The sequence below is a fragment of the Macrobrachium rosenbergii genome, chromosome 13 (assembly GCF_040412425.1).
Source record: "Macrobrachium rosenbergii isolate ZJJX-2024 chromosome 13, ASM4041242v1, whole genome shotgun sequence".
Taxonomy (NCBI): Eukaryota; Metazoa; Arthropoda; class Malacostraca; order Decapoda; family Palaemonidae; genus Macrobrachium; species Macrobrachium rosenbergii.
In genome coordinates this window covers 60,493,688-60,519,408 of record NC_089753.1, presented here as the reverse complement: position 1 = coordinate 60,519,408, position 25,721 = coordinate 60,493,688, and the positions used below count along the sequence as shown (strand labels likewise).

Below are 25,721 nucleotides of genomic sequence, written 5' to 3'. Positions count from 1 at the left end.
GTACACAAATAAAGAAGGCAAAATGAACCTGAATACACTAACATTTCAGTATACATTATTGAAATAAGTTCAAAATATTTTATGTAACATATGTGCACAGAAGCAAAATGACAACAGACCAAATATTAGCAAGTCATATAAAACGTCACAAATATCGGGGAGAAGGTAGTTTCAAAAAGATAGAATTTTCATATCAGAATATCAACAATGTAAATGCTAAGAGCAGGTACTTTCAAGAACATAGAATTATTACATCAGAATAGAAACAATGTTAAGAGAAGGTACTTTCAAAAATTATAGAATTATCATATCAGAATAGAATCCATGTTAAGAAACTATTAAAAAGGGCAAAATAACTACATCTTCTTTCTTTTATTTATATGTATGTTTGTTTCATATTGATTAAACATACATTTGCAATGTCATGTCCCGCTCTATCCTCTTCCCAATTGCCAAGTATTGATGAGAGTAATATATCATGGATTTGAGCAATATCTTTTATTAAATCAACTAAAACAAACAGAAGTACACAAATACACAGGGCAAAATAATCCTGAATTAATACATTATTGAATTTTAAATAAGTCCAAAATAAATGCAGGAACAGACATTTAAGTAATTACAACAATCAGGTATGCAGGAAAGTAACTAAATCATGTTCTCCTGCCAGTGCACGGAGCCTTCAGCTGATGAAAAGTATTCCTTCAGCATGTTACGCTGTTCCTTTGCATCCCTCGTTGCAGTGTTGCCGGTCACGGTTGGAAGGGCTGCTCCTAAGGACGGGTCACTCCTCCAGCTACCAGGGATGACAGCATGTGTGATGGGGTGCTCCTGATCTCCTTCTTGTCTTCGTGCATTTCTTCTTATGATCATATTATGCAGAACACATGCGGACATCACTAATGGCTCTATATGGTCAGGCTTCAAGCATGTTGCAGTGTGGAATACTCGGAATCTATTTGCCAGAATCCCAAAGGTGTTCTCCACCGTCCTGCGTGCACTACTTAACCTGTAGTTGTAAATCCGTTACTCATTGCTAAGTCCTCTTTTGGGGTAGGGCTTCATAAGGTAATTCATCAGGGGGAAGGCATCATCGCCAACTAGGAAGTAGGGCACAGGAGATCCATTAGGTTGACCTGGCAGGGCATCCGGTTGGGGAAGATTTGCTTCCTCTTGCAACAGCATTTCTGCCAGTCGGGTCTGGGCAAATACACCACCGTCTGACTCTGACCCAGTGGCACCCACGTCGATGTATAGGAACTTGTACGAAGCATCAGCGACTGCAAGTAATACCATGGAGAAGAACTTCTTGTACTTGAAGTAATGGGTACCGCCCTTGGGAGAGTTACGGAGCCTAATGTGTTTCCCATCTATAGCTCCAATTATGCGAGGGAAGGTCCATCGTTCCTCAAAACCCTGTGCAACCTCCTGGCACGCTTCAGGTGTTTGTGGCACCTGCAGTTCCTCATCCCCGAAGGCAGTAACAATGGCCCTGCAGGTCTCTGGTACGATGTGACTAATGGTGTTGTGGGCTACCCGGAACGAATATTGCAGACTCTTGTATGAATCACCTGTAGCGAGGAAGCGTAGGGTGATAGCAACACGTAGGCCTGGCTCAATGGGTTTCGTCAATTCGGGTAAAATTTCTTTACAGGTCTGGGGCTTCGGTTGACAACTCCTCCATCAGGTTGTCATAATGACCTTGCTCCATCCTTTTCTGCAGGTACGGCCACGCCCACACCCTCCTTGGCCGCCTTTTTTTCTGGTCTGTGTGCTTTGCAGCAATCATTGCAATCTCCAGCAATAACATGACGTGCACATATTCAATGACATATGGCAATATTTCTGTTCTATCCCTACTTGCTATAGCTATAAGTTGACGCACTTCAGCTATGTTGTCCATGTTGCTTCAGCACGTTGGTAGTATGTCTTGACGCTGTGGTGTTACGGCATTGACTAGCCTCACATGTGCAACTGCCGGCCCTTATATAGCTGGGGTTTAACCCCTGCAGTACGTGGGGCCAACGTGACGTTTGCGTAACTCAGTTATGCAGAACGCAACACATACGGTATACGTACGTTGGTGTTATGTGCTCTGTCACGCACTACTTCTGCCTGCACCGCCGCTTGTCGGTAAGCGTCACGTCACCCTTACGCCGTGCGTACATTTGCGGCGCACTATAATACGCATGCATTGCGCACATCGTCCCGTGACACGTATCCAGTTAGGTGGGGCTTATTTTCTCGCATATGCGCAAGTTTCACAAATTCCGGCTGTGCGTGCGCATGCGTGACTTGATACGTGAATGTGTGAACTTAGCATTACTCTCAGGTTTTCGTCCAGCTAACATTTTCAACCTTTCTCTCTAGTTTCTGCGGTTTGAACTTCCTCCAAAATGTTTATCGCCTATGTTTGGAAGAGGAAGTCTTCCCGTCGCAACCGAGCATTGATTTCTCATTTTATAGCTTTTATTCTTTCTTGTGAGAAATTATATCGAATGTCTTGCAACCTCTTCTTGTAACTTATTCGTCAAAATAGTTACCGAACGTAAATCATGCACACAAAAAGTAAAAAGTCTCTCGCCAACCTGCTCCTCTGACGCTTAACGTAATGATCCCAGTATGCTATATTTTACTATAGCCCTCCTTTCCGTCGAGTATAGATTTGTTTCATAAGTTTTATCATCGTTCCCAGTCAAGATTCACAAACTTTGAAAATACTCCTAAGATTCATAACATTTAAATTTCACTGCAAGGCGCTGTAGATAGACTCCTCTCTGAATTATTCATTGTGTCAGTTGCATCAGTCCCCTTGCATTATTTAAAGAACTAAGCTCGATTTAGATTCACGTTACCTCCTGACATTTTCGTTCCCTTGATCCAACTAAATTTTTTCGGGCGGATCGTATAAGGATTCAGTCTCTGGAGATGAAAATAATTAAATACCTTTTAATCTAGGCACCTTTCTTCAAATTCAGTACCATTGATTCCCTTGCATATTATGTATAAAACATGTTAAAAAGGTTTCTCAGAACTGTATTGACTTTTTCTTGAAGCATATTTTTCCTATGAAATGTCTTAAAGTCTGACGTTTGTCCCTTCCTATATTATATATATATATATATATATATATATATATATATATATATATATATATATATATATATATATATATATATATATATATATATAAGTTTTTACTTGATTATTACCGTTAATTATCGGCTCTAAATTATCCACAACTTCTACTGACAAGGAAACATTACTGTTACGAAATTCCATTTAAAGAATTAGACCTTGACAGCACTAAAAATAAAGTAGTGTATAAAAACAAGCAATAGCTGCATTTTCAGGGTAGTCTGGGCAGATATGAAACAAAGCTCTTACGAAGATTAAGCTTGTTTCAAGACCATAACGAAATATAAAGGAAATGAGATCAATAGTATTCTCTCAGCGAGATGAAACCTTAGACAGATTTTTCATTCGATATGTTCCTTCAGAAAGGTATTTGGGTGAGCGGGTAATATTAAAATATTGCTAGAAATTTCATTTCTTCAAATATACACTGAGCGTTTGCAAAATTGTTCGACATTTTGCTCAAGAATTAATTTTTGTCTGATTCACGGTAGTGTGCAAGAAGTCTTGTATAGACTGCGTTTAAGGGTGCGTTCACACTAAAGCACAACACGGTGTAGATACCGTCGCAGACATACGGGCGGCAGACTTGAGACCTTTCTGTGGTAATGTTGGAAAGAATTGTTTCAATTACTTTCACAGACATCAAGTCGTCCACACTATATGATTCTGTCTTTGAAATATCATTGGGGAAAGAGGATTATTTCTCGCTTCTCGGCTGACTTCCTTTCGTACTAAAGTATTGGGAAATGAATGCCTAGATTCTGAGTGCGCCCAAGCCCCTAGGTAAAGATCCAAGGTAGCGACGAAAAACCTTGTAAATCGCTTGAACCATGGTAATAACGGTTAGATGGATGTTCAGTCTTATAATGTCAGTACAGTACGTCAGCAACCCAGTGCTAGTCCAGATTGGTGGTTCATGGAATTATCCAAAATTCGTCAAGGTTGCTGACGTGAGTTTATGACATTTTTATTGTAGTGTGGATGCACCCTAACTCTTGGTATGAAAGTATTTTCAATAACTTTTGCAGGTAAACATAATTCAAATTTACTTATGTTTTTACTGTAGCATTTGCTTAGTACTCCATCCTCTCTAATACACAAATGTAATTTGACAACAAGACGGGTCAGGCCTCTCTTTAGTCAAACATTATTTCTTCGAGGCTCCACATTATTCTACAGCCAAGTATAATTTTCGTAAAGAATTCAGTTTATTTCCATGTTAAAAAGTATTTCGATGAGTACATGGACACCAAAGTAATTGCGTCACTGATAATCAAAATAAATCCGTAGTGCATCATCAGTATAAGAGAATTAGGCTCTTGAAATTGCTAAGGGTCACTTACTTATTAGTTTCAAGAAATCTTTAAACTACTACATCTGATATTCAGACAAACATCACATTCAAAACTATAATAGTTCCCAACTTCTTAAATTCATCAAGAAATATTTTTCACGATCGTATCTTCGTATGTGTCCGGCCTCGAATGACCTCTTAGACAAATGCATGATTTACAACTACGCCCATACACTGCATGTAGTCATTGAGGAGAGATATGTCAAAACTTTTAATACCAAGGACACTTTCATCTTGTTCCACTTTCTCTTTACAAATCAACCATATTTGTCACTTTTCGACAAAACGCTGTCCTTCCAGTTCCTTTATTTCATTTCCTCTTGGAGTTTTGCCCGGCCATTTCATTTGTGTTCTCCGATTAACCGAGTTTTATTCTGAAAATTAATTAATCCTCTCTGCTTACGATCCCTCTTCTCACCGAAACTCTCCTGCCAAATTTTTATGCTGAAGGTAATCGGTAACTCTCTGAGACATTTCGTTTAAGAAATGAGAAATTATTTATCAAGATTATTCTCTAACTCATAATGATGAAGGATCTCCTCAAACCATGAAGCAGTATTCCAGAATCATTTGGAAATATGTTGGTATATTACTGGTTATCGCAAACTCTTTTACGTGTGAAAATGGCTGAAATATTACCGTTTCATTTGGCAGATGTCCCTTCGTAATTACACTCTAAATTATGTTGTACCCAACGGTTGAGTTTACAATTTATCAAATATCTGTTAGTAAGCCCTCTGTGTTTCTTTGTCAAAACCTCTGAACTTGTTCCACTCTTGATTCAGCGTTTTTATCTTGAATGTCTCTGTTATCACTTTTTCTTTGTTGAGCAAACACTATAGCCTGTGCTGGCACATGGCCAGTTTAATCTAAAGTCTAGACCGACTAGCAAGGTCATGTAACGTGACTGGTTGACTGATTGATTACAACTACTAAAACTGGCGTTACAACACCTAGGTTATTGACGCAGTAATAAATTAGAATAGGAAACTAAAAAATAAATAAATTTGAAAGTAGTTTCATATGACAAATATCTGAAAACAAATTATATATATATATATATATATATATATATATATATATATATATATATATATATATATATATATATTATATATATATATGTATATATGTATGTATGTATGTATGTATGTATGTATGTATGTATATATATATATATATATATATATATATATATATATATATATATATATATTCATATCTTTTCACATATACTACCTATACATAAATAAATATTGCATATGTGTACAATTTAAAATTTATTGAGGGGTCTGCCTCCCTGATAAAGGCACACAACTGCCCTACATTACAACCCTCACCGATAATTGTAGCGAGGATAAAATTTTCGTCTCTGTCCCATCCCCAAGAGAGGAACCTATCTCTAAGATTCCCAAGACTGGGGTATTCAACCAGCAAATGTCTCAGAGTCAAGGGCACAATACAGGCATCGCAGAATGGAGGATTTTCACGAGACATCAAGAACCCATGAGTGAGTCTTGTATGTCCAATCCTCAACCTGCACAACATTGTTTCTTGTCTCCTTGGCGTATAAGGATATGACCAAGGAGACACTGATGACGTAATACTGCACATTTTTTGATTCGTTAAAATATTTTCCCCTAGCACTGCCAAATCTTTTAAATTTTCTCCACTACTAGTGGATATATGTCCCGATGTGGTAGTAGACATCTTCTGGGTTCGGGGAAGGTGACTGCTGACTTAGCAAGTTGATCAGCTTGCTCGTCCCCTACCACCCCAATATGGGAAAGCAGCCAGCAAAAATTTATTTCTTTACCTCTTCTTTCCACTTAAAGCAGACATTCCAATATTTCTCCCATCAAAGGGTTTAAAGAGTTGAAAGATTCCAACGACTGAAAGAACACTTCTTGAGTCACAATATATATTAAAATTATTTCTATTCTGAGTTAAAATTTCCTTTAAGGCCTTTAAAATTGCATGCAATTCTGCTGTAAAAATAGATGCAACGGATGACAATCTCCCGCTTCTTTCTATAACAGGAAAGGCCACTAAAGCCGTCGCCAGCATCTGACTTTGAGCCATCCGTGAAAACTGCAACGGAGTTATCATGTTGTAAGGAATGATCTAAAAAGATTGACTGCATTGCCTCATTGGACATTTCTGCCTTAGTAAAATAAATATATCTACAAAATTTTACCTCTTGAAGGTTCCAGCGAGGGCTAACTGAATACCTTGCAGGTAAAGTCTCCATCCTAGGCATATCTAACTGTCTGATTATATATTTTACTCTAAAAGCAAAAGGCTGAGGTTGCTTGGGGTGATTTTCATAAAACTGCCAATGACTTTTATTTATGATACAAATGTTGGTCAAAAACTTAATCCAGAGGCATATCACCAGCATCTACCAGCATGTTCTCAGTGGGAGATTATTTAAATGCTCCTGTACACAATCTTACTCCTCCATCCATGGTGGATTTAATTGAGCATTTTATGGTTATTAGGCTTTGCTGAAGTGTACACGTCACACCCATAAGTTAATTTTGACAAGACCAAGGCTTTGTATAGTCTCATCTGAGTTTGGTCTGAACCCCACGAAGTGTGAGACAGAACCTTCACCACAGTTAGTGCTTTCAAGTATTTTGTCTTGATATACTTCAGATGTGGAATCCGAGTCAGCTTGCTATCAAAAGTCAATCCAAGAAACCTTGTTTCACCAACACATGGGATTCTCGGCCCATGTATGAACAGATCTGGATCAGGATGGAATCCTCTTTTATGGCAAAAGTGTTCCTCGTTGGGCGAGCGAGTTCCGTTCTCAGCTACCACTCTGTTGGCCGCGAGTTCGAATCTCCGACCGGCCAATGAAGAATAAGAGGAATTTATTTCTGGTGATAGAAATTCATTTCTCGCTATAATGTGGTTCGGATTCCACAATAAGCTGTAGGTCCCGTTGCTAGGTAACCAATCGGTTCTTAGCCACGTAAAACAAATCTAATCCTTCGGGCCAGCCCTAGGAGAGCTGTTAATCAGCTCAGTGGTCTGGTTAAACTAAGATATACTTAACTTATGGCAAAAGTGTATGGTTACCGTTTTACTAGCAGAAAATCTAAAACCATTCATCTCAGCCCACTTTACTGTATTATCAATGCAGAGCTGAAGGCGGCATTCAGCCACTGCTATCCTTGTTACTGCAAAAGATATCGAAAGGTCGTCACCAAAAAGAGTATAAGCTACATCTGGTGGAATCTTTCTTTTTTTGGGGGGAAACCCCATTGATTGCTAATGTGAGCGAGGTTACACTTAAAACACTTCCTTGTGGCACTCCTTCTTGGTGAATAAATCTGACATTGTTATTCCAACTTGAACCTGAAATATTCAATTCTTGAAAAATGCCTTGACAATAATTGGCAAGTTGCCTCTCAGGTAACATTCATAAAGAACCCTCAGAATGCCATATCTCCATGTTGCATCATTTGCCATCTCAAGATCAAAGAAAACAGTGATGCGATGCTGCTTGTTAGCAAAAGTTTCACATACTGAAGATCCCATTTGAACAAATACATCAGTTGTGGGTTGCATACTTTTAACATCTCCTAAAGCTTAGGAAGATATGTTCTTGGAAAATTCTGTTAATAAGGCTTAATATGAAAAGTCTGGTGTTTTCAGGGGTGTCCTTAATCACTGAATATGCTACATCATCCAGTCCAGGAGCTGATTCATTACAGTTACTTAAGGATGATTCAAATTCCTTCATAGTAAAAGGTACATTGTATTGTTCATTCCTTGATGCATTAAAATCAATTTCTACCTGTTCCATTAGCCTTCTTTGAATTGAATAGGGTCTGTCATAATTTTGCTTTGCACCATTTGGAAAATGATTAGCAAACTCATTTGCCACTTACCAGGGATCTGCTACTTCACAACCACTGACCTTCATAACTGGAGGTTGACAAGAAGTAAATTTTTGTGCTATTTTTCTAACTTTCTTCCAAAGTAAAGTCAAGTGTTTCGAATTTAGTGAAGATATGAATTGTCCAAGATTCCTTTTATGCCTTTTTAATTTCCATGTAGAAATAAGCTCTTGCTTTTCGAAATTCAACACGGTAATAATCACATTTTTGTCTGTGGTATCTGTGAAAGCTGACCCCATACTTCTGTGAGTTTCTTGGCATTTACGAGTCCACCAGGGAACTGGTCAAAGGATAAATATACCTGAAGTCCTAGGTATAGATTGAAGACCAGCTGAGAAAACAATTGTAGTAAAAAAATCAAGAGCATCATCTACACACAGGGAAAGTCATCAGCAGAGGCATCTATTGATCTGTGTTCCTGGCATGTTGCCCAGTCAGTTTCACCAGTGTTCCATTTAGGTATCCTTGAAGATGGAGGACTTGAAGCTACATTCACCACTATTGGAAAATGGTCGCTGGTAAATCTATCATTTATCACTCTCCAATTAAAATCAATAAGGCGGTCATCACTGCATGTAGATAAATCAATTGCTGATAATGTGCCTGTTTGAACGTGAAAATGTGTAGATTCCCCAGTGTTGAGGATTCCCACATTTTCACTCTCTATGATGGAACACAGGCACCTTCCTCTTTGGCTGGTGATGGTGTCACCCAAAAGAGGGCTTCTGCTATTCATATCACCCAGAAGAACAAAGGGACGTGGTAACTGTTGAATACAGGATTTAAAATCATCAATGGGGAAGACTTCACTAGTGGTAGATATGAGAGAGCATACTGCATATTTTCTTTGCAAATGGATCTGCACACCTATCACTTGCAGTGTAGACTGGACACCAATAGGATTTTGTGGGGTGTCATTACAAATATGTAAAGCTGCACCTCCATGACTTCCTATATTTATAATTATAAGGGGAATGATAGGATGTATACTCTCATGGGCTGGGACATGTATTATTACCAAACAGTTTCCTGCAAAGCTATACATACAGTAGACATGTCTGATATGAGCAGCCTTTCTTCTTCCCATTTCGCTCTTAATCCTTGACAGTTCCACTGGAGAAGATTGATGAATTCGACTTTGCTTTTGAGGGTTTTAAACCAGAGCCTTTTTTAAGTGCTTTCATCTTATTGCCCTGCCCCTTCTTGTTTCCAGAAGGAGACCGATTATTTATGGCTGCCTTCCTTTTCAGAGGGTTATCAATCTCAGGAACACTAGACAAAGCTGGTGCTGCATGAGTATTGGTGTGAGGGTCACAAAAAGTTGGTGCATCCTCCAAAGTGTCAGAAACACCAGTTACAGGTGGTGAAGGCTCTAGGAAGACACAAGCACTAAATGCTGATAATACAGCCTCCAGAGAGATGGAAGTGCCAGGTATCCTTGGCACTGCCACTGAAGAGGCAGGAGCACCAGAAATCACTGACACTGCTTCCAGAGAGGCAGGAGTGCCAGAAATCACTGACACCACCCCCAAAAGACACAGGAGCACCATAAATCACTGGCACCACCTCCAAAGAGGAAGGAGTGCCAGAATCACTGGCACCATCTCCGAAGAGGCAGGGGTGCCAGAAACCACTGGTGCTGCCTCTGAAGGGGCAGGAGTGCCAGAAACTACTGGCACAGCCTCCAAAGAAGCACAAGTACAGGTTGCCACTGATCTTCCCTTTACATTGCCAAGGGACGCACCTCTGGTAGCATTTATATTTCTTCTTCGGTTGGCAGCAACACTGGAAAAGGATATTCCAGGTCTAACATACCGATTCAGTACTCTTTCTTTTGCCTCTAAATGTGATACATTCAGTAACCCTTAATGTTTGGATTTCTTTTTCCATGATGTACACATTACAACTAAGTGAAGATGATGGATGATTGTCTCCACAATTGTATACATCTTGCTTCTTTATTACGTACACCATGCTCTGGTTCACTACTTTTAAGACATGTGGCAGGCTTGCCTTGTAGCTCTGCTTACAAGACCCTAACATATGTCAAAATTCTTGACAATGAAAACATGTCCTTGGTCTTGGGATATATTGCTTAATTTTCAAACATAACTAGGCTGCTTTTATTATATTAGGAGACCGAGTAATAATTAAATTTGGAAGTGGAACTAAAGCTCCATTGATGTTTTTCATTCTTTCAATTCTAATCACACCTTGATCTTTTAATTCTTCTTCCGGCTTCTCCTCCGAGTATGCCATCAGTTGGAATAATTCCAAATAGCATGTACTGCACAGTCTACTTTAACTCCTCTGAGATGCGATAATGATTTCAATTTTTCACTTTATTTTACTGAGGTCGATTCTACTGTCAGTTTTCCTCGTCCTTTAGATGATGTCTTTAGCTCTCGGCCACAACACTTGAGAACGTCTCTGTACACATTAAAATGGTCTCAACTAGAATTTTCCAGATTAAAAGTCGAATATTTATCATAAAAGGTTTCAAACATTCCTGGTCCTATTTCACATATATTTCTGGTCAATTTCCCTTTGCTCTGTGGTGGAACATAAGGTTCCAATGTAATTACTTGAGAAGGTTTCCTAGATTTTTCCAAATTTAGGTTGTCCCAGGAGGGCACAGCTGTTGTCAACTGTTCTGAAACATTATCATCAGAGGGCCCACGGGTATTCGAATCTTTGTAGCTACTACTCATAAAGATCGAATAAAAAGAAATTAAACCTGAAAACCTTCAACCAATGGCACAAGTGAGAGCCGACTCCCAAATGTCCACCCCCAACCGTACCCCACAGTGGATGGCACAACACAATTCAAGTGACCCAAGTGTAAGCCAAACCCACTTGTTGGGGCTGAGAGTATTACAAGAATACAATCATCCCCACCCTAGTCATATAATGGTCAAACCGGATAGAATGTCAAGAGTCCTATCCCCAGAACCAGAAACCCCTGGAATCCGCAGTCTAGCCCTGCAGAATAGTTCTGCCCTTGAGTCATCGATAAGATATCTCTTAGGTCCAAACATTATCAGGTAGTAGATAATCCCACCACAGTTACCACTATTTATCTTTGGATATAATTACAAACCCAGTCCCAGATATATATTTTTCTATTTATCAGGTCCAATCAATTTCACCAAAAGTGGAAAATTCCACAAATTTAAATCAAATGAGTATGTAAAAAATATATAGGACTCTTGGTCTCGAACCCGGGAACAAATTCCTTGGGTTCAAGAGCCCCTCACCTCGTCAAGGTGGTCCTATGTTGGGGAGATATAACGGGAAATAGGATGTATATATATATATATATATATATATATATATATATATATATATATATATATATATATATATATATATATATGTGTGTGTGTGTGTGTGTGTGTGTGTGTGTGTATTTATATATATCCGAAGCTAAATAGTGGGAACTGTGGTTGGTTTACCCTTAAGATTACGAACACTGCCTCTCTGGGGTCAGTGATGCTAACTGAGGGTTTCTCTAATAACCGACAAATGTTGTTCGAAGGATAAGGCCGGTAATGTCGTCTAACTGTTTTTCTAATCGCTGCTATTGACAAAACATTTTTAAATCACTGCCATTAAATTAAGCATTTCTTAAATCACTACCGTCACCTAGCTGCATACCCGTCACAAGATTGCTCTCTTTCCTAGGATCTCGCTTGCAGTCTCGAATGTCAGCAATCGCCAGCATCTCTCTAATTAATGGGAACGTCGTTCAAATGACTTTCTAATCACTCCCAAGTGTTGTCGAAAAAGATGCACACCCTCGATACCCAGATCTCTGTTACACACACACACACACTCACACACACACACACACACACACACACACACACACACATATATATATATATATATATATATATATATATATATATATATATATATATATATATATATATATATATATATATATATATATATATATATATATATATATATATAATATATATATAATTCTAAATTGAAACCTTTTATATCCTTTCATGGATACAAGCTTTCATAAAAATGACAACGAGAACATAAAACAATGAACGTCGGAGCTCGGATCAAAACAAATCAGAAACACGTTGTAAAAATTTCCATGCTGTAAGTTACTTACTTTGTAAATTATGGTTTCATTTGAGCAATAGTTCTTTGATTCATGTTGATAAACTTAACAAAAATATAAAAAGAACTTTAAATATTTATTATCATTCTTCTAGGACTGATTACATATTCATCTTGCACCTGTATTGTCTTAAACTTAAAATCTTTTATACTGTACACCTGACCTTCATTTACCCCAGATTAAACACCTCCCCTCTCTCTCTCTCTCTCTCTCTCTCTCTCTCTCTCTCTCTCTCTCTCTCTCTCTCTCTCTCTCTCTCATTAATGTGGTTCGGATTCCACAATAAGCTGTAGGTCCCGTTGCTAAGTAACCAATTGGTTCTTAGCCACGTTAAATAAGTCTAATCCTTCGGGCCAGCCCCAGGAGAGCTGTTAATCAGCTCAGTGGTCTGGTAAAACTAAGGTATACTTAACTTTTTTCTCGTTAAACCCAGACGAACGTCGCAACGTCTGGAAAATACATTAAAAGAACTCCCAGAAAAGGTAAATAAACTTTTATATCAATTTGCAAAATCCTTTAATGAAAGAACAGAAAGCATATATTATTGTTTTAAGCCAAGTGAATTATGTATCTTTAACTCTGAACCCCCAATGGAAAAGCTAAGAAGTTTCAGAATAATGAACATGGAAACCTATTTCTGGAAAAATAAAGGAAAGCAAGAAAAACCTATGTAATGTTGACCTGTTTTCCATAGCGCCTACTGAAAAAGCGGTAAATTAAAAAAAAAAAAAAAAAAAACCTGAACCACTGTTACTTTCAAGAGATTGAGAAAATGTTGCATCGATAACAAAGGGCGTACACGATCTCTAGAGACTTTTCAACCAATATCTAACTTGTTCATTCTATCGGATATTATTGAAACAGCAGCAAGCTGAACATTTTAAAAGGCGCAACATCTTGCCAAAAAATTAATCAACTCCAACGAAAAAACCTCACGCAGACAGTATTGAGCCCTTGGATTGAATGAGTTCCTAAAACATATAGATTATGATAATTGTGTGCAATATTAAAACTACTATGACTAAGCCTCGCTGATGATTAAAGACTTAAAGTGGACAGCCGTGTAAGATATGCCCCGAAATAGTTTAAGAGCTGTATCGTAAGTAGAACTTATAAAGTACAAATTGAAAGTTGTGTTTAGTGTAGATTTTATCCAATTATCCCGAATCAAGAAGAGAATTAAGAAGAAACGTCCAGCCTTACCTAGATGATACTTTTCCACGAACGACACTAAAGGTCTCTTAGCATAAAGGAGAACATAAAGTGTTCAAAGAATAAACTTAATGAGATTAAAAAAAATTCAAAACATACCCGAAATGGCTTGATGATAAAGCATTAAAAAAATAACACAGAGGCACTAATAGTATAGTCAATTAGGAGCTTAGGAGTAATTAATAAATATTGAGACATGATAAATCGAACATTGAACAATGAGAGAATAGGACATTACCAAGGAAAGAAAACTGAATACCCTACCACCTCTATTAAAGAAATACATGAATATAGATAGAAAAATATTTAGCTATATGATCACAAGATTAGGGTACAGTAACGATTTGTATAGTGGTCAACTCAATTAAGAGCTGATCTAATGAAGGGATTTGAATAATATGGTGGCCAAATTAGAATTGAATAAATCCCAGCGGGATAGGTTCTAGACCTGATCCATATCACCCCAGCCATGATGAAAGGGCAACAGATACCTTGTTCCTATTCGGCAACCAGTTTATTGAAATCTTAAAAACAAAGAGACTCGCTAACACCTGCAACTTAGTGCTCTTTTCGCCCAAATTGCCAATGCCCCTCTAGTTATACAAAGAAAAACTAAACCAAGAAGAGTTGCTTATATTAAGAGTAAACATAAGAAAGTTTTGTTGCACTTTCTTATAATTAATGTAAAACTTAGCCAGTGGCAAGAACATCTTCCTTTAGCTCTGATCGTCCGTCATTATCATTTATTAATTCAAATACAGTTTTTTTTATCTCGGAACTTAATATTCCTACCACAAGTTTAACAGACCACAATAATTTTTTCACCAAAGTGCAAACGTAACATAATTCTTGGCCCTCCATGCTGTATAACGTTATTAAGAATCTTTTTTCTTTATGTCGACTGAGATTTCTTTTTTGAAGGTATTGTAATCTTGTTACATTTAAGCTTAATTTTGATAATCCCTCTTTTCAGAGTGTTAAACCTTTCCTCAAAAAATTTTTAGACTTATTTCGATATTTGTTTTTTCCAGTTGAATGTTGTCCATAAACAACGATATCCAAAAACAATTCATTTCTTTTCCCAAAAGGAATTGAATCAAAAAGCAATTCTTTTCCAATCCCAAAGAAATGAATCAAAATCCAATTTGTGTGATCAATGACCCAGCGCTTCCTTTATTTCTAAATTCCCCTTCTGTTACTTTCATTGCCACTTCTTTTCCATCGACCGTGATGGCTTTACCTGAAGAAGAGAGTCCTCCTCCTGAGTGAGTCTCTTCTTGCTACGGCTGTGTTTGTTTATTTCCAATCTTAGCCAGACTGTGCAACTCCATTCTTGCTCCAGTTTTCATATCTTCTATGGAAGTACTTCGTATAACATTAAGGTTATCGCTTTTTCGTGTTATTTCCTCTTTTCATTGTATGTTTAATATTAAGAATATAAGTCTTCTACAACTAAGAAATAGAAGTGCTCATTCTCCAACATTCTCTAAGGGAAGGTGAGAGTGGTAAGACTAGTTTATCCTCCATTTGTAAATACAAACACCTTGCGTGTAGATAGTCTGCCCTCATAGACTTTAATTATTATTGCCATTTTAACTAGGCTCAGAGCCCTTTCAGTGACTGACGTGTACAACATTATTTTCTGACAGGAAAGGTGTTATTAGCAGATTTTCACTATAGTAAGAAAAAGGAACGTTGGGAAAAAATCTGAAAGATCTTTTTCGTGCCGTGAAAGATCTGATATAATTTCTATTATTACTTAGATGACTTAGATATTAAAATACGTTCTGCTACAATAATTCCTTCAGGCAATCAAATTGAAAAAATTTTTTCTGCCAATGAATAATATATACGATTCGATGTGGCACAAGACGGTGGGACGTCGGTGAAGTAGAAAAGGAAATTGCTTTCAGATAATTTACTCCGTTGTGTGAGTGTATCACAGCTCTCTCTCTCTCTCTCTCTCTCTCTCTCTCTCTCTCTCTCTCTCTCTCTCTCAGACCAATTTTTGAAAACTTAGTGTATCACATCCAATTGTCAATCATGTTTTCCTTGTTTGTGATGTTTTCAGTCAGCTTAAAATTTTCTTTAAAATTTACATCCGTCGTCTTCAGATGTCAAAAGACGCTTATCTGAAACCAGTTGTCGTGGTGTTTATAAATATATAAAATGAAAACAAAACAAGATGATATACAAAGCGAGCTTCTCTGAATACTGAATAAGAAAAATTATTTCATCTCTTGTCTGAAGATAAAACAAAATGATGCAGGAATGTTTATTGCTGCCACTGATTAAAACTACGATAATGCGATTTAAAGTTTACTTCCGGAACCGAGAGTCTGTGACAAGAAACAACATAGGTTTTTAAGTGACTGGAGATGGATGCTGTCCTCCTGATAACGCTTCTTAAGGCAATTGTATTTCTTAAAAATAGTATGGATCAGACACGAAACATACAGCGTTAGTGCCAATTTTCAATCATCGAGTTGCTGCTAAATATAGCATACAGTTCAAGACTAAAACTGCCAAAGGAACTTCTTCGATTTTCATGAAGCCTTTTAAGTGATTCACTAACATTTTTCGCTGATAGTACTGCTATAGTATTGATTAACACCTACACATCAGAACAATCTGCCGTTATCTAAATACTTGTATTTTTCGCCACAATTAAAAAGATAAGGAACTCTCTCTCTCTCTCTCTCTCTCTCTCTCTCTCTCTCTCTCTCTCTCTCTCTCTCTCTCTCTCTCTCTTTAGTGTTATATGACGGATCACATTTGTATAAATGTAGGATCAAACTAAACAGGCCACCTTCCCATATCAGCTTTTATTTCTTTTACAGAATTTATTAGATTTGTTATTTCAGCAACTAAGTGTTCAACAACTGACTCGATGTAATGCTGCCGAATTCTGTTAACTATTCGATATCTTGTTATTTTCCTGTAACAAGGCTACAGTTTACTGATTTATTTGTAATATAGGGGTTTTTAGCATTTTTTGTTGAGACAGAGGTATGACAGAACATTTGACTGAAGATATGGTTGGAAAGCTGGCATAACAATAGATGCAACAGTTACTGATTTATTTACAAAAACTTACAAAAGACGTACGGAAGTTGTGTCGAGCAGTTTCGTGCGGGAGTCATCGCGGATAAAGGCAATGCTACGTGCGCGCTACATTCCCTGAAAATAATAAACAGCTAACTGGGGACGTAATTCTCCTTTGTGATTTTGAAAGAGAAAGAAGTTAAATTCAAGCATTTTGTTTGTTCACAGACAGAAATTATACATACGAACTGATTACACTCGAAACATTTGACTGAAGATCATACATAGATGGTTGGAAAGCTGGCATAATATTAGATACAATGGTAATAATTACATAAATCATTTTACAATAATGACAATGGAGATAGAAATACAAAAGACGTACCGCACCGTAAGTTGCTTGATATATCTACTCGCAATTACATGGTTTTTCCGCTTGTTAGTCATCATGGGATCACTAGGGTACTAACATTTCAGTTTGGCATTGTGTGTGTGTGTGTGTGGAATTCCCGCACACGTGTCTGCGTGTACATTCCTTAAATACTCCAAAAAAAAACAGCCATGTAACTATCGACGTAATTCTCCTTTGTGATTCTGAAATGACCAGGTAAGAATCTTAAATTTATTGAGTTTCCATATAGTTTCGATAAAGTAGGGAATTACGGTTCGTTATTTTTACCGAAATTATGCTAAAAAAAAATCCTGATGAATAACAAAATACTCGAACATTTGAGCCAGGTACGAAATGGTCGAAAACAGCCAGTACAAGAGTGGAGTCCACTCTTGCTGACTACGACCCAACGCCGTCAGCTGTCTGCCAAGTACATAATTCACTGTTCAGTTTAAAAAAGGCTCAGTGAATCTTCCCTTTTGATCGAACTCAGGTTATTTCACCGGTAAGAGGACTATTCTACCTGGGAGATTATGAGGTTCACATGTTTAAACGTTTGAGTTCTCCATTTCAGACATACTATTTCCAACACTGATTTTTATCTGCTTTCTTTATATTAAAAGACTTCCTGGGCAGCTGTCCAAGACATTCTGATAACAGGTAATTTACATTAGTCTTTCTTTCACAATTTGATTTGAGGGCATTTTATGCAATATGGTGGCAAGCGTTATACGCATATCTGGTTTCAAAAGATTTCCAGAGCTTGTAATCAAGAATAGCGCTCCCAGCATTTTACCCATAAACATTCATCAACCTGGTCAAGGCTTTCAACGTAAAAACATTTTTCCCATTGATAAATAAATAAAAACAAACCCATCAGAATATTAAAGAACTTAGAGATACGCGTCCATCTTTGTTTTTATTGACTTTTTAATCTTGATAAAGGCAAAATCATTCTGCTTTGATTTTGCGACGTCAATCAATAATATGAGTTGCAGGTTGGCATGCATAAATACAAGTATGAAGATGAAAGAAGTATTGAAACCTCGTATGAGCTTATACTGACGTTGATGGTAAGCTTTTTGATTTCTAAGTTTTTCTGAATCATTCCTAATTTTTCACAAGTTTAGCCTCATTATCGTCTTTATTATTCGAAAAACAACTTTTCTAAGGCGTTTTCTAGTTTCCTTGTCGTCATCCAGAACATAGTATTTGTTCCATCACTGATTTTATCCTAGGCTCTCCAAACTCATCAATTTGGTTTCTCGGGTAACTGGTCATAATTCTTGTCAATCTTCCCTTTCTTTCACCAAATATCTGTTTTGATTCTCACTATGTACTGGAGGCTTTACCGTGGCGGTATATTTCTCTTATACGGGAAGGTTTTCTTATACGTGAATCATCCAATGTCACATCCCCATTTTTGTTTGGTTTATCCAACAGGTCACACTTTTGATACAGCACCAAAAAACAGGGACGCATCAGCAACTTGAAAATCGACCTGTAATGGTTTTTGAAAATTTTACCTGTGAATGACACTTTATTAGAGCGGTGGCCAGGAAAAAAGCCACAGAAAAAAGTCACAAGAAAAGTCACAGAAAAAGTCATAATTTTGTCTAGAAAAAAAGGTCACAGGAAAAAGGTCACATTAATTTATGGTGGCCGGTGATAAAGTCACAGGGAAGAATTCAGAATATTTCTAGGGGGTCATTATTTTTATAAAATTTGCAGTAATTTGTTTATGTTTTTACGATAGTCCCCAACGGGCTTTTACTAAACACGTCGCAAAGGTGGATACATGCCAGGTTAAAACCCTTGGGGGTCACTGTCTCGGAAATATTAATATGACTTTTTTTTCCCTGTGACTTTTTTACCTGTGACTTTTTTACCTGGCTTCACTAGAGCATACCGCTAACATCAGACCCAGCAGTGCGTTTAGTATCGGCTTCTGTAAAGAGGTGCAATTAGTGTTCCAGCTGACATCAAATGAGCCTTTGTGTCAGCAAGATATCTGCTTCTATAATGGCAGAATATACCAATCAAGCTAAAAAGAGCTGTGTAAATATTATGATTATGATGTCCAGTCTTTGAGGCTCATCGCTGAATAACTGGCACATCGCTTATGTCAGTCAAGTAGTTCATTACCATCGTCGATGACGTTTTGGCATAACTTCGATGCCCATCAGACAGCCCCTGGGCGACTCTGGACATCTAAGGGCACGGTTCCGTAGAGACTTGTTCGTGATCAGTGGTGCTGTTATCGAGAGAAGGGGTCGTTTGTGAGGAAGGTTGTCCGTTGCTTGGGGCCTGAAGGTACGCCTCCGGTGTGATGTAATATGAGGGGTTTTTTTTAACAATCAATGCCTCGAGGAAGCACAAATAGAGACTGTCAAGGGTTCAGTCGATGACCTGTATAGAGGCTATCAGGTCCTACTAGGTCATTATAGTAAAGTGTTTATTTTTGTGTTTCCTACTAATGTAACTTAAGCACAATACAAAAATCTCTTTGGAGATGAGCATCGTGAGCCTACCATTACTGCAACAACTTTAGTTTTAAAATTACAGCAAAATGCTGGCTCTTAAAACAGCGGATTTCTCGTGTTTGTAGAACTGCATATATATATATATATATATATATATATATATATATATATATATATATATATATATATATATATATATATATATATACAGCATATATATACATATGTATATGTATATATATATATTGTTACATTCTGAGGCCGGTTGGTAGAATGAAACTGGGGTTTTTGTCAACTGCCTTAGCAGCCAACACCTGGTACACAGAATATAAACAATAAATGTAATGACTAAACTGACTTACCTTGATATTACATCTAAGTAAACAGAGAAGTGGAAGTCATCTTTAAAACCAGTCATTAATTTTAAATTGAATTTATTTACAAACTGAGCAATCAGGAAATTAATATGAAAGGGCTGACTGAGCAGCAAGCAAGGCACATACAATGTGCAATAAAAGTGAGACAATGCGTAGCAAATAACTGAATCTGAAAGGGCTACTGCCCTGAAATAGTTTGACACGCAAATGAAAATCACTGCTATTGAGACTGGTTGGATAATTTTGAGTAACGCAACGTGATTGCAAAGGGGAACTGCGTCAAGCACCCCTGGACCGCTGAATATCAGAAGACTCTTGCATGTAGCAAGAAGGCAATTAAACGTCTAAGGTTATTTGGTTCACTCAAAGAACCAGATAACATGATTCTGGAAGAGAATTCCAGGTTAGCATTCAGATCTAATGACTTTCTCTCACATGAAATTACTTATGCACGATGGAGGAATTTATCAATTAGATTTAATTAGCACATGGTAACACTATGGTGGGAATGCTCTAATTATTATCACTGAACTAATTTAATTTGAGCTTGAAACAAGTCATGAGGGTAAATGTGCGTGCTAGGCTGTGGGAAACAATGAGGCTTTGTTTTAGGAGAATGAAAATTTGGAAATACCGAAAATGGAGAGAAATTCATGAGAAGAGAAAGATTACTGGTGGTCATTTGCTACTTCAGACATACCTTATTGCATCTGTGCATGGAGCTTGCTTGCAAAAGATGAATTTCGGCTGCAGAAGTTTCGACACCCTGCCAGCGTAATACTGTAGACAACAAGACCGCGCAACTTATATATATATATATATATATATATATATATATATATTATTTATATATATATATATATATATATATATATATATATATATGTATATATATATATATATATATATATATATATATATATATATATATAAAGATAAAATCCAGGCCATGAAGTTGACAATGGAAACACTGGAGTGCTGTTAAGGAGTTAGTGGCCTTTCGACACTAGTCCTTCACTTTTGCTGGAGAGCAGACTGCCTGTCCGACTCCAGATTCCAAAGGACTAGTGTTGAAAGGTCTCGGCAGCACTCCAGTGACTTTTCTGTTTCCTTAGAAAGTTTGAGTCTCCTAAATAAGTATTTCCAAGGACTAGTGTCAAAAGGCCTTGCAGCACTCCAGTGTTTCCGTTTCCTTCGTGGATTTTATCTTTATTTATATATTCATCACGTCCCATATTTTCGTGATTTAGTTATACATATATACAGTATATATATATATATATATATATATATATATATATATATATATATATATATATATATATATATATATATATATATATATATATATATATATATATTTATATATATATATATATATATATATATATATATATATATAAATTGTCACAATGAGTTCCAAGTACCTGGTTATTACACAACTAATCACAGAATTCAAAGATTGACCTCACTTCAGCCAGGTACCTGAACTCTCGTAACACTAAAAATTACGTCTGAGTGCTCTAAAGGTAACAGTGATCCCTTAAAAAACTTAGTTATCACGTGAAAAATCAAACTAAGTTTATCAAAACAAGTGTGAGGTATTAACAATTAAACAAGAAACATACTAGAACAAAAGACCATCACTCCATCAAACAACTTTAACTGTTTCGCTTCAGCAAAACTAAAGGAACAGAACATGTTGATCACTTTGCCATATGCACATAATTAATCCTATTCACTGGTAGTCAATAAATGAAACAGTGTTTTTTTTAATACAAAAACTTATTTCTAAAATCAAAATTCATAACTAGAATTCACAACCTGAAAAATTTACTATTACTTAAAAACAACACAAAATTTAATTATTTCTTCTATTAAATTATTAAACAAAGCTAAATCATAAATTTTAATTTATCAAGAAAATTAAATTAATCAAGCAAAATTTAAACTATGTAATTTATCAAGAAATTAAATTAATAAAGCAAAATTTAAACTATCAAAATTACTCTAGATTTGAAAAGAAAATCTTAGTAAATGAAAATTAAATCAAGTATGCAATGTTAAATTATCAAGAAATATTTAAAATGCTAAGTGAATAAATGTTAAATCACCAATATATACAATGTGAAAAATTAAGAGATTGCAAACACGAGAACACACAAAAATATACAAAAGATTTACCAACAATAATTTCACTAAAGCAAAAATTCTCTCAATATACCTTATTATAACATGATAATAGTAAGTAAAATTCACTTTACCTTGCACAAGCTTGTGAAAACTTTTGGAAAATCACCTGAAATGCAGCTGCTTGAGATTCACAAAACACACTTCTGATAGGCACTGTTACACACTTTTCCTACATTCAGATCTCAAAAGCTAAGATTAATACCATTGACCACATAAATATTTTACATTAATAATTTCTCTCTTTTGAAGAAAGAGAGAGAGGGAACCACACAAATGGTCTCTGAAATCAGAATGAGCAAATTTTTGGATTCCAGTTAGAAATTAAAAAATCAGACGACATCACCTCTTGAGCAAAAAGTTTTGGGGCCAAAACTAATGAATCAGAACAATACATGATCAGGACAAGTCACTCTCACAAAACATGACGTAATCGATCGAGATATGTGCATTTACTCTAAAAAAGGTATATGTGACTCAGGGAGAAAATCGTATGGGACGAAGCTTTTAACGAAATCTCAACACAATCAAAACAGACAGCAGCTGGCTAGTCACAAACGGCACACTTTCGAAACAAGACAAAGAACCAAAGATGGTTTTTAGAACAGTACATGAAACATTGCGAAATCATTCATCTTTTTCTCATATGAGACAAAACTTTACATGACTCGACTGCCATTCCCTCACTTGTTAACGCATTATCTTTCGCAATGATAACTGAATCAAAACATAAAATATGAAATCATGAGTACAGAAAACATGCGCATTCACATACTACATTGTTATTGAAAAGTATCATTCATTCTAAACTACGCTAAGTTATGTAAATCACTGATGTTTTTGAGATCTGATGTTACACTGCATATGATATTTCAACACTTATTATTATTACACAGGACACATTATAGCTAGAATATTAAATATATCAAAATCATGGAATGCTATACATAGTACAAGGCAATATCATGGAAATAAATAAATAAATGTATATATATATATACATATATATATTAATTTTATCACATCACTATGATCCATATACAAGCATTAAGCTACAAATGTCCTTAAATATTATTTCCCTTTCAGGTAACATATATGAAAATATATTATTTCTGAGGTAGAGCAAATTGGATATTAAAGGACATTTGTAGATTAATGCTTATATATATGCATATATATATACAGTATATATATATATATATATATATATATATATATATATATATATATATATATATATATATATATATATATATATATATATATATATATATATCTTTGGCAAAATTAAAACCTCCACGAATGGTGTGAGTATCGGGCAACTACTATATGACCTATCTTCATTAGAGAAGAAGGGATTTGTTAAAACAGAAAAGACTAAGTATAGATTGAATTCTTCTGGTGTAGCCATTATTTTTAATGATGTATGTACAGAAAAGGGGCCCCCTTCCCAATTATGTATAATAATGCTAATAATAACTAAAGGAAAAGAAGAATTTATAATGAGATTGAAGGAAGATTTAAGAAATTTCAAACCAAGAGGGTTAATCTTAGAATTTCGGTTATATTGTCTGGTTGCTCGTGTGAGTATGGTTGCTGAAAGCAAGATACGTGCTATATCAAATGGAAAGAAACCGGTAAACAAAACCAATATCCAAAAAATAACAAAGCAAAGCCCTGTAGACCCAAGGCTTCCAACGCGTTTAATCGACCGATCAGGAAGGACTTGAATTTCGACGATGAAGATAAACAGAAACACTAAATATCTTTTCATCTCCACCTGTGGCCACAGAAACCTGTGAAGTTTGGCGGTGTCTTGGTTTCCGTCAGGGATGAATCTCAGCTATCTGAAATATCTGTCTTGACCTTTAGAAGTTTCGAGATCTTAATCGCCTTGGAGAATGCCAAAAAGATCATTGTAACGGAGAGTTCCCCTTCTCCTCGTTGATTTTTCATCACATGGATGGAAAACTGAAAACCAGAAATCCACGCAAGAGCATTAAAAACGAGGGTTGATCCAAACCTACCTTCATATGATGATCAGACCAAAGTTTGAAATAGACCTTAACTTCTTTCAAAAACAGTTTCAATGCCGAGAGAGCGAAGCGTGTTCCCAGAAATACTGGTAAGCAGGAGCATTCTGCATGTTTATGCACTTAATTCAAGATCTGTGCATGCGTAAACATGGTTTAAGAAGTAACCTAAACACAAAGCAAAGAGCTCTCTCTTTACAAACGTCTCTTTAAAGACTTTGCCAGAAGATTACACATCAGGAACACTGCATTTGAATTCCATACACAAATTTATTCGGAAAAACATTCACATGTATTATCCCTACCAAAAGGATTTAATAGGTAAATAACATATTGCAAAACTTTATCCAAAAGTGACAGTTCAGCGTTATCTTTCTGCACTGATGCTTTTGAGTCTTTTTAGACCGCAAAATATATATTAACGAATTTTCATATAAAAAATCTTTTTCCATTCACCATATTCCCAGCTCCTTTTAATGAGGACGCAGAGAGCATTTGTTTTCTAAATTCGGACAGTATACTGTGCAATCGGACAGGCTTATCAGTTTTCATTACTTTTTCAGTTTTCACAAACATAATGCAAATGAATTAAACCCTTTACCTAAAATATATTGCAGCACAATGGATCTAAGCAATATCTAATAATAATTTACTTAGTGATGCCGAGTTGAAGTTTAATGTTACGGAATATTTGCATCTGCATCAAGGACATGGATGAGACTGAAAACAATGTAATTAAATCTGTCATTTTTGGATATATGCTCTATTTGAATACCCAAGGGGCTCCACATGGATGTTAAATATGTTTCATGAAATTTTTCATCTGGAAGAACTATTCATTCTACGTAATTGTTGGAGACGCAAACCACAAAATAGAAAAATAATGATCAGATTAAATGCGGATCGTGTCATCACCAAGATGACACAAGGAGACTTGGGAAATTCCACACTACGTTGAAAGCGGTGTTACCAAGAGCACTTTCTCATGAGGTTAGAATTTCAACAACCCAATTTCTTATTATGTTATAGCTGTTAGTAATTTTCAGAGTTACTGCTGCTGCGACTATTATTCATAATTTTCTTCTTTAGCAAAAAAAGAAATTATTAATAAGTATTTCTCAAGAAAGATGGATGTTTTGGAAAAATAAAATTAGATGTATGTAAGTGAACTGTATCTAGTAGCTGGAAAACGAAGTGCGAAAACTTTCAGTATTCCCAAGTCAGACACTACAAGGAACCTCATCTCTCTCTCTCTCTCTCTCTCTCTCTCTCTCTCTCTCTCTCTCTCTCTCTCTCCTCCCACGTGCGAAACAGCGGGAACTGAGCAATATTTCCTTTGATCACGAACCATTCTCTTGCCAGGAAGAGTATGAGCCTACTCCCTTCTGAACAACGAATATTCAGAAGCCAACTCGATTTCACGCTGTTGGATTCTATTTCCAA

At 36.3% G+C, this 25,721-nt stretch overlaps 1 protein-coding gene across 1 annotated transcript in view; it reads right to left on the bottom strand.

Moving 5' to 3' along the window:
- LOC136844829 (uncharacterized) overlaps window positions 1-5,989 on the bottom strand; it is a 6,237-nt gene extending 248 nt beyond the window's left edge. Inside the window, exons 1-2 of the mRNA XM_067114065.1 lie at window positions 5,833-5,989; window positions 1,232-1,502 (exon numbers count right to left, since the gene is read on the bottom strand). Coding sequence (XP_066970166.1) covers window positions 1,232-1,502; window positions 5,833-5,989 — 428 coding nt within the window. The remainder of the gene's footprint in view (window positions 1-1,231; window positions 1,503-5,832) is intronic.
- Between the last annotated feature and the right edge of the window lie 19,732 nt (window positions 5,990-25,721).